Raw genomic sequence first — 9,823 nt, 5'->3', positions numbered from 1 at the left:
TACTCAGGTAGACTGTGACGTGTAAAAGATCTATAATATATATATCTAGTTATACAGTATCTATAGTAATAGTTTATCTATATGTTATTGTATATTTTTTCTAGTAGATTTATCTTTTTAAGGTCTGCAGTAATGTGTAACTAAATATTTAAAATAAGTGGTATGGACTGCAAAGTGTACTTTTTGCATTGCAATTGCAAGTCTAGCCTCATATTGACTATTTCTTGCATTCACTATTTCCTCTTCAGTCACCTTTCTCACTCACTATGTGTAATTAGACCTCTCTGCACTGAATCATACTTGTTATTAATCTCTAGCTTTCTTCCACAGCACGCCTTTTATCCTGTCTTCCTTCTCTCAGCCCAACTGGTCGCAGCAGATGGCTGCCCCTCCCCGAGCCTGGTTCTGCCGCAGGTTTCTTCCTGTTAAAAGGGAGTTTTTCCTTCCCACTGTCGCCAAAGTACTTGCTCATAGGGGGTCATATGATTGTTGGGTGTTTCTCTGTATGTATTATTGTAGGGTCTACCTTACATTATAAAGTGCCTTGAGGCGACTATTGTTGTGATTTGGTGCTGTCTAAATAAAACAGAATGGAATTGAACTGAATTGAATATTCATAATCAGTTGATTATTGCTTGGTAAGCCAGAAGTATGTTTTAAGATAAGATCAAATGCTAACAGTTGGCTCGGTTTCTTTGCGTTTGAGTTCTTGACAACCCATGGGTTTAAGTAGACAGCAACTTATAAGTGTTAAAAGTCAGCGTACTGAGCTGGAAGACTAACTTCCTAACTTTAAATTTTAACTCTCAAAGTGTACCTTGTCTGCGTTTAGCTAAAGAATAGCAGATAAACCTTAAAGCCTGCTCCGCTTTCAAACATTACCTTTTTCTGCCACAGCCATAACAGGTGGGAATTTGAGGTAAGGGTGCAGCTGCCGGGGCACAAAGACTTTCCACTGCTCACCATAGTGAAATAACAAATAAAACACTGGCACCTCTCTCAAGGGTAAAAATGGCATTGTGTATCATGTTCTCCCATTCAAAACTCCTACCTTCTCTTTAGGTGAGACAAGTAAATAACAAGCAATGAGACATTTTAGCTCACGATATGGTGATTATTCTTTTCAGGTCAGAAATTTTGTAACTGTGCTTCTCCCGGTCATCCATGTGTTTTACACTCAATATGAAACCTGATGAGAAAGATTATTCACTGCTCACTGTTGGAATGACACTACTTTCCTAGTGATTCCCAGCTGTCCTATAAAAAATATTTAAGTAGAAGCACTTTTGATTCCTGAAATACAATTATTTGCTTTAATAAATAGAGCTGAACACTAAAGAAGCTCACCTTACGATTTTACAGTGTTTGATTGTTTTGTAGCCAAAGGCTGCTGGGTTTGTCTGAGAGTCTGCGTAAATGATTTGCTTATACAGCCAGACAGGGCGGGACTTTCCACTCTTTGCTGTTCTCTCCCACCAACAAGCAAAGCACCTTGTTTCATTTATGAGCACTAAAGGCCATATCCTATTTGAAGACACTCAACACTGTTTTGCCATATTCAAAGGACACAGCTGAGGAGATTTATTGTACACTCTTAACTCTCATCTGGGTTCTTCACTGCCATGCCCTGCAGTAGCTGTCTGCAGTGACTACAGCCCTGCTTACAGGTATGTTAAAGATTTGTGACCAGGTCATCTATTTTTGTATGTCCACACTATGGCAGTGTGTTGGTAGCTCATTATGGACGCCAGAGTTTTTACTTTTTTCAGCTCAGAGAGTGTGTGCCTGAGCCTGTGTGCCTGCAGAAAAGCAAGGGTGTGGATAGGTGTGTTCCTAACATGACTAACCAGTGAGTAGAAAAATGTTTTAGAAGAAAAACCTCAGTGTTGCAGTCTTCCCCCCGAGCAGATGATTTACTAATATTTTTCTCCTAGACTTTCCTGAAGTCAATTCTGGGCTCTGCTGCGGAGACTGCATGGCTTCAGGTGAAGCAGAAGAAGGCGATGGAGGGATTCCACTGGACATCGACAATGTGCACATGCTTCTCCAAGGTCAGGCTATTTTTGCACTTACATAGATGTTGTGACATGTGATGTGCTGTCGCAGGGAGTCACTGTGGTGGTGAGCAACTCTCTGAGATCAGCTACTCATTAAAGACCAATAATTTTGGAGAAACATTACAAAATTGCATAGATAAAAAAATTCTGCTTCACTTTATTTTCCATCACAGTTACTTGTGAAGTTAGCATTCCAGTTCTAAACTACAGAACTGGTAGTGTAATGAAAGTGAAAGTGTGAAAAGCACAACTCCAGCCCGAAGACTGAATCGTGCTTAGAAAGTGTTTAATGTTGTGCTCACGTTTTTCTAGTGTAGGCGTATTTTTTTTTAAAGCTGTATAATAAAACACACGCAGACCACAGCACTTTCACTACCCCAGTTCAGAAGATAATCTGCAGTTAAAAGGAGGGTTTGGCACTTTGTTGCGTCTTAGTCTTTTACTTTGAAGATTCATGACAAATAACCTTTCAATAAAAGCAATCTATCTGCTCGGCTTCATTTGATCCACACCATCAAGTCTGCATTAAACTTCACCTTTTATCAAGAGAACTCCAATTATTATTGACTCTGTTTTAATTTCCCAAATAAATTATGTGTATGTGACTCATGCCCATTTTAAAAAGGAAGAAACACTATGCTTTTTTTCTTATCTGTTTTGTCTCCATTTATTTGCATCTAGGAATATTTGATATCAGCTATGTACCAAAACACGCATATAAGCAGTGTGTGAGCATCATGGCAAATAGTACATCATAGAGTCACTCAGCATTGATACTAAAAATATCACCAAAATCTTACACATCATTTACCAAAGGTTGCATGGCCTTGATAGCTGATCCCACAAGGGGTATAACTGCAGAAAGCAGTTCTGTTTTCAAGTAAAATTGTAGTTAAAGTTATTCTATGAGTAGACTGGCAACAATTGAAAAACAAGACTCTTCATCAGGGTCTACGTCAGGATCGCTTAGTCTTTGTAATTGTGTCTCAGTTGAAGAAAAAACTAATATGACTCCATTCATTAATCTGATCAAAACATCTATAAATAAGCAAGTATTGTTTTCAGATTCGAAGTTTAACTACTGGATACAAGATTTCTCCCATTTCCTATGTATGTGCAATGGAAACCTCAAGTTTCTACATGTGTAAACCGCATATTATACCAAATTAGTTGTGATGTAATCAGTGCTGCTCATATGCCCACGCCTTAAACTCAGAATCACTTGTAAACATTTGCCTCAATCACTGTGATTTGACCTGGAAAAGCATATTTAGCTAATGCCTACTCAAAAATGAACTGAGAACAGGAAGTTTTGATTTGGTGAAAGTGAAAACCTCACTGTTGTCTTGTGATAAGAAAATTACATACAGGGGAATTACTGTATTTTAAAATTCTCGCAAGTTTCGCTTTCTGTAGAGTCCAAGGTGGTTCATTTAGGCCTTAGAGTTCCAGAGCTGTAACCAACTAAATCCAGGGATTTAAAAAAGGAAAAAAATCCAATGAGGGCTTCAGGCGTTAATGTGGTGACGCCTTTATGCCGCCAATGCCAGGTGAGGTGGGTGGAGTTCAGTGTTTCAAATGCTCGGGAGTGGCCTGTTTTGGCAAGCTCTTAAACAAACAGAAGCATTAGTTGCTCAGATTCTTGGTCAAAATTGATACCAGGAAACGAGTCCAAAACAAGTGTCTGTGGGCTTTTTTGTTTCTGTCAGACAAAATATCAATATATTATATTTCCTTAAGGCTACTGTCAACAGCTTGCTTTCGGGTCTCGTTGACTGTTATGTAACTTATTGTGGTTAGACTTGAGATGGAAACAGGCAACTACTCCCTGATAATTTCATGCTTTTCTTCATTTTCTGATTACTGTAGGAAAGCAGTCTGATGTTATTTACAGTAAAAAGTGCAAAGGTTTGGCAGTGGGAGTTTAGGATGTGTTCTTGTGCGCATCAAGCATCATTTGATCCAAAATATCTCACTCTGTGTGTGCGTACATGTGTCAGTCTGGGCATTTGTTGTTACTGTGAATGTTCCTGTGTGTATATTTGCTCTGCGTGTGTGTGTGCGCATGCCCCAGTATCTATGACTGTGACTTGGAAGCTGTCCCATCTGTTAGGGAGATCCTAGCATTTAGCATGTCTTTAGCTTAAAGAAGAAGCTTTTGACACCAGGATTATCCGGTGGCCAAGGCAGAAGCTTTATGTTGTGGACACCTAAAATCATTATTCATGGGTTTGTTAATTATTCATTATAAGAATGGAGGGTCAAAAATGTTTCTCTTTTTCTGATGTCGGTGAGTAGTTTATGACCTCCTCGTGATTGTAACTCACAACAAAGGTCCCTTTGCAGTTATAAACTACAGCTTTGTTATGGACGTTACATCAGCTTGATCCTGATATGGACAGTAAAGGAATAATAATAATGGTGCTTTGGGGAATACGCCGTAATGTATTTGTTGATATTGTGCATTTAGTGCATTAGGTGTTAAAACTGATGGCTCACACAGACCTAGAGACAAGAACAGAACTAGACACTTTTGAGGCTTTTGCTGCGTTTGAGTGAAGCTTTTGCATAAATCAGCCAGCTTGACTGTGTTTTCATTTCTCTTTAGCATAACAGTATCTCTTTTTAGTGTCTAATACTTAAGTACTGTTCTAATCAAAGAAATCTATACATTCTATCAACAATTTCTATCTATATTTCCCTAACAGTGGAGCATGAACAGATTCAGAAAAGGACATTCACCAACTGGATAAATGCTCAACTTGCTAAGGTATGTTAAGGTGTTATATCTGTGTAAGGTGCACAATGAATTTAACTATATTTATTTGTTTAGCAAAGGGAATGGCAAACTGCAGGAAGACTATGCAGCTGTAAATTCAAATTTGAGATATTTTATGCTTGAGGTAGTGCCAAATAACTGACAAATCCTTGCTTTTAAAGTAATTCCTGGTGCTTTATTAACAGTTTGGTTGGGAATATGGATGTTTAAAGACTATAGTAGTTAGGAAATTGGTGAAAATGGTATATATACTTCTAGGCATGCCATCTGCATAATACATGTACAAAGAAAACAGCAAATTGCATTGCTTGTCCTCAATGCACTTTTTTATGCGACATAAACAGTCAAAAAGTAAATGTTGCAGATGCTTTATCAGCAATACAGATTAACATGACTTCATGCTGTGGTTGAAAGGTTAGCTGCATGTTAGCTGGAGAGCGTAACATGCTTACTCACTGGTGAGAGCAGGGAAGCAACTCATGGATCTCATGGGAAAGAGACCTTGAGCTGCTGACACCAGTCTGGGGTATAAATAGTGCTCAGTAGAGCTGAACAACATGTAACATGAACCGAGGCAGCTCATGTCCACATGACTGTGCTCCAAGCCGAAATCAAAACTAGCAAACCCGAGGTACTTCCTTTATACGTAGAGGTCAGTGTTTGCCACTGTGAACAAGAAAATGCTTTTATATAAACACATTGCAGCTTCAAAACATTAAAATGTGGATCAGCTTGGTTCGTGCTGTATATTTTGTGTGTAGCATGTAAATTTTCAAGTTACTGTGCAATAAAAAGTGGCATACACACTTTGGACATTGCCCAATGAAGAAGACAACTTCTATTAACCTTTGTGCTTCCTGCTGCACTTGATGTCAGTTAAGGTCAGAAATGATATTTTCATCAGCTTCTTTGACACATGGAAGCACTAAAAAAATTCTCTTTTCTATAATTATCATTCAGTTTAACACCCAGTGTGACCAAGAGTTGTTTAGATCAAAGATTTTATTATAATTGCAAAATTATATAAAATAATATACGTAATTCAACTTTAGGTGTCACTGTCAGCTTAAACTCACTGCGTATTTCTGTGGTTCTAAAAACAGGAAATAGCTTTTATACAAACACACCTGCTTGTTTACTTTGCTACATTGTGCAGATAAAATCAGTAAAACTATATTTTGTGCATTGCTACAGGGAAGCCTGCCCTCATTTGTGTCAGACCTATTTTGTGATCTCAGAGATGGGTCAAAGCTGCTCGACCTGCTGGAGGTGATGAGTGGCCAGATGATGGTGAGTTTTAACATCAGTGAAATGAATAAATTCTAATTTTCTCCTTATGTGAAGACAACTATTGGGAAGATAAAATGGCATAACTGATATTGAGAATTGTCTGCCACTGTCATTATAGAAAAGACAAAAAGGTCGTGGGGTTTTCCAGCAGAGGGCCAATATTGAGACGGCATTAAAATTTCTCAAGAAAAAAAATGTACGTTTGCACACTGAAAAACATTACAATATAATATATGTGTGTCTGTAGTGTGTTTAATGCTTTTGCCGCTGTTGTTCGGTGTGCTTCAGGTCAAACTGGTGAACATTAACATCCCAGATATCATAGATGGGCGGCCGTCCATCATCCTAGGCCTCGTATGGACCGTCATACTCCACTGTCACGTGAGTACAGTGGAATGAAGCATTACTCAGATACTAATGGCAGGACATCTTAACAAAACATGTTAAGATTTATCACAGTTGTTTAAAAATCCTTGCACTGATTCTAAGTTTAACTTTATGAAGGTATTGATCAGTTAATGCACAATATGTTTACCATCTCTGTTTGTTTTAGATTGAGGAGCTGGCCAGTGCGCTCTCCTTTAGCTCGCGTCATTCCTCCCTCGACTCTCTCTCCAGCCTGGACTCCTGGTCCGGCAGCCCTGTTCCAGCTAGTCCAGTCCCCGCAGGTCGGACATCACCGCTCCACAGACGTTTCCGTGTATCTGCCAAGAAGGCCCTGCTCATGTGGGTCAGGGACCAATGCAAAAAGTGAGGGTTTTTCTTTATATTGTATAAATTTTAATATTTACAATGTTTATGCTGTAACCATTTTTTTTACACTGGTATCTTGAGTTTTTAATGATTAATAATATTCTTTTTTGTCATTTTTTAATCTTCTCAGTGCGATCCATCTAAGTGATCAATGCGTTAGTCATCTAAAGGTTGTGGACCTTGTCTTCCTCTTTCTAGAGTTCATTGCTCTGTTAATGTGAAGGACTTTAAGTCAAGCTGGAGAAGTGGAGAGGTCTTCCTGGCCATCCTGTCTTCTCTCAGGCCTCAGTTGGTTGATCTCTCACTGGTCCAATCCAGAAGCAACCAGGAGAACCTGGAAGAAGCATTTCACCTTGCTGAGCAAGAGCTGCATATACCCCGCCTGCTGGAACCTCAGGGTGAGTCTGATAAAATGTTAGGGGGCATTTCACAGTGATATTTGTTGTAATTCTGGATAATATGATGACCTTTTCTCAGGAATGACTCCAAAAGGTTTAGATTGATTAAAAAAAACAAAACAACCCCCCCCCCCCCCCCCCCCCCCCCCCAAACTAAGCTTTGATTCTGCAATAGGCAAACTTGAAAACTTGAGTATTATACAAAAAAGAAAACAAAAGCAAACTAATGGGAGAATTTTGAATCAAATTGTTCTCATTGCCTTTCACCTCAGATGTTGATGTTAGCAGTCCTGATGAAAAGTCTATCATGACCTATGTGGCCCAATTTCTGCAATACTCCAGCGACATGCCAGCACCTGATGACCACCTCCAGGTTAGCGATGAGATCACATTTCTCATTTTTTCAGCACATCCTGCTGTCTTTTGGTCTTCTACAAGAACCTTCATGAATGTAAGGGTGGTCAACCATCTTTCTGTCCTCCTCCTTTCAATACTGTTTTTCATGGTTTGATCTGGTGGTGGTGCTATAGCTGTTTCCTTTGGCCCAGCCCTCCTTTTGCTCACCTGAGACTCTGCCTGCACACTTTACTCCAGCAATTGCTGTCTCACCAGTACACGAGGTACACAATGAATCCTTTAACACTCTGTCACTTTTGTTACGGAAGTCTTTCTTTTCTCTATTAAATAATGGTACTTATTAATGTTCATAACTGTCTAAGTCTCGTGTAATGGCATGAACTGCTTGATCGCGTGGCCCTGACAACTTATTCTAACACTGCAATGGTCGTTACTGACAGCTTTGGTTATGAAAATTTAGGTTTCTCCAAGTGAACGAGCACAGCAAGTGACATGCTGGCTGGAACAAGCCTATCAGGAACTGTCAGATTCATGGAAGGCTGCAGAGAACTCAAGTTATGCTGAAAAATATCAGGTAATGCAGTATTAAGGATTAAATTACATGTTCAGCGTGTGTAGGTTGTAAGGTTAAGGAGTTATCATGTTTGATTTATCAGGTGCTTCAGAGCCTCGCTGGCTCTTTCACTGAGCAACGGAGACCAGTGATGACCCTCCTGGCTGCCCTAAGACGCCGCCCTGAGCTGAGTCAGCAGCAGTGTTTTCTCAGGACAGCGTGGGATCAACTGGAGGAAGAGGTCAGGAAATGTATTTTTGCATAATAAGAAGCAAGGTTACATTCAGGGTTTTAGTTTTTAACCTTGGTATTTTTTTGTTAAGCTGTTGGGGACATTTGTGGGGACATTATTTTAAAATATTGTGGTGAGCTGAGGAATCTTTACAACAGAGGTTGAGCCTGCTGTTCTACCCCAAGCAGAAAGGGGCTTTTTATTGAACAGTTTTGCTGTACTACATTATGCTTCACGGGGTCAATAACCCCGCACATGAACTCACTCATGGTATAGCATCTCTTTCCATCAAACAACAACTGTCAGTGATTTTACACTGTAGCATTAACAGGAACAGTGAAGAGTCACGTAACAATAACGCCACATTATTTTAATATTTACGGAAAGTCGTCAGTATAGAAAACTGCTCGTTTTAGTGAAGCAGATTGCTCATATCAAGTTGTTTGTATATGTGTGTCGTTCTGCAGCTGCAGAGGTGTAAAGCAGACTTGGACCTGAGTCTTCCTCCTCCTCTGGACTCTGTTGTTGCATGGCTGCAGCGTGCAGAGGCAGGGCTTGCAGAAGACGCAGGGAAAGTGAAAGACCATTCAGATGCCGCTAAAGAAGCAAGAGCTCAGCAGGATAGCCTAAAGGTTCATTTGTGTTGAAGCTACATACAAAGAAAGAAAATGTGATCTTGTGACAAAACTTGATAACAGTGTCCTGAAACTCTGAAGAGCAACATTATTCAGATTAAAGCTTAAAAATCTTGTTTACTGTGTTTTTTCACTTTTCAGAATATAAATAAAGAAATGGGCCATTATGTCAATATTCTTGAGACTTATCACAACATGGACGACTCGGGGAACATAGTGGTCCCCCTTGAAAAGTTTGATGAGATAAGAAAACGGTATGTGACCCAATTGTTAAAATCCTATAATTATTGAATGTATTATGATTTTTTTATCACTATATGCAGGTTTAAAGGCACAAATCTCCAAGTCTTGTGTTTGAAAAGAAAAAAGCAGTTTGTTTGCATCTTAATTTTCAAACAGTTTAACCAGCATTCGGGTCTCAACCAAGTATCGAGGGATCAAGCTGGAATACCAGGAGTCCCGTCACACCATCCTGGACCTCCTGAGCCAGATCGGTGCCAAGGTCCAGTCCTGGAAAACACCCTACAGGTCTCAGGAGACCACACATGTTCTTCTGCAGGACTGGCATGTGAGTGTATATCTGAGAGAGTAATATGTAAAAGCTTCTATTACTAATTCCAATGATGACTAACAGTGAATGGCATATATTCTATTACATGTTACTTCAAGGCCAGGCCCTTACAATTTAAATAGGATATATCCAGTGAGTCATTTGGGATCAAATTCTTCCTGAAAGACAAAAAGGAAACAAAAAATTATTATTTTCTGT

The 9,823-nt window shown here is 39.4% G+C and overlaps 1 protein-coding gene across 1 annotated transcript in view; it reads left to right on the top strand.

Moving 5' to 3' along the window:
- The first annotated feature begins 1,504 nt into the window (after positions 1-1,504).
- syne2a (spectrin repeat containing, nuclear envelope 2a) overlaps positions 1,505-9,823 on the top strand; it is a 97,662-nt gene continuing 89,343 nt past the window's right edge. Inside the window, exons 1-16 of the mRNA XM_085372609.1 lie at positions 1,505-1,667; positions 1,770-1,849; positions 1,935-2,051; positions 4,766-4,827; positions 6,031-6,126; positions 6,245-6,322; positions 6,415-6,507; positions 6,680-6,876; positions 7,078-7,277; positions 7,550-7,650; positions 7,808-7,897; positions 8,095-8,208; positions 8,291-8,428; positions 8,887-9,051; positions 9,196-9,308; positions 9,454-9,622. Of these exons, the coding sequence (XP_085228735.1) occupies positions 1,976-2,051; positions 4,766-4,827; positions 6,031-6,126; positions 6,245-6,322; positions 6,415-6,507; positions 6,680-6,876; positions 7,078-7,277; positions 7,550-7,650; positions 7,808-7,897; positions 8,095-8,208; positions 8,291-8,428; positions 8,887-9,051; positions 9,196-9,308; positions 9,454-9,622 (1,692 nt within the window). The 5' untranslated portion in view covers positions 1,505-1,667; positions 1,770-1,849; positions 1,935-1,975. The remainder of the gene's footprint in view (positions 1,668-1,769; positions 1,850-1,934; positions 2,052-4,765; positions 4,828-6,030; positions 6,127-6,244; positions 6,323-6,414; positions 6,508-6,679; positions 6,877-7,077; positions 7,278-7,549; positions 7,651-7,807; positions 7,898-8,094; positions 8,209-8,290; positions 8,429-8,886; positions 9,052-9,195; positions 9,309-9,453; positions 9,623-9,823) is intronic.

The sequence above is a fragment of the Diplotaxodon limnothrissa genome, linkage group LG15 (assembly GCF_057381915.1).
Source record: "Diplotaxodon limnothrissa isolate DT_005_m linkage group LG15, D_limnothrissa_male_GT1.1, whole genome shotgun sequence".
NCBI lineage: Eukaryota > Metazoa > Chordata > Actinopteri > Cichliformes > Cichlidae > Diplotaxodon > Diplotaxodon limnothrissa.
This window is presented reverse-complemented; position numbering and strand designations above follow the sequence as displayed.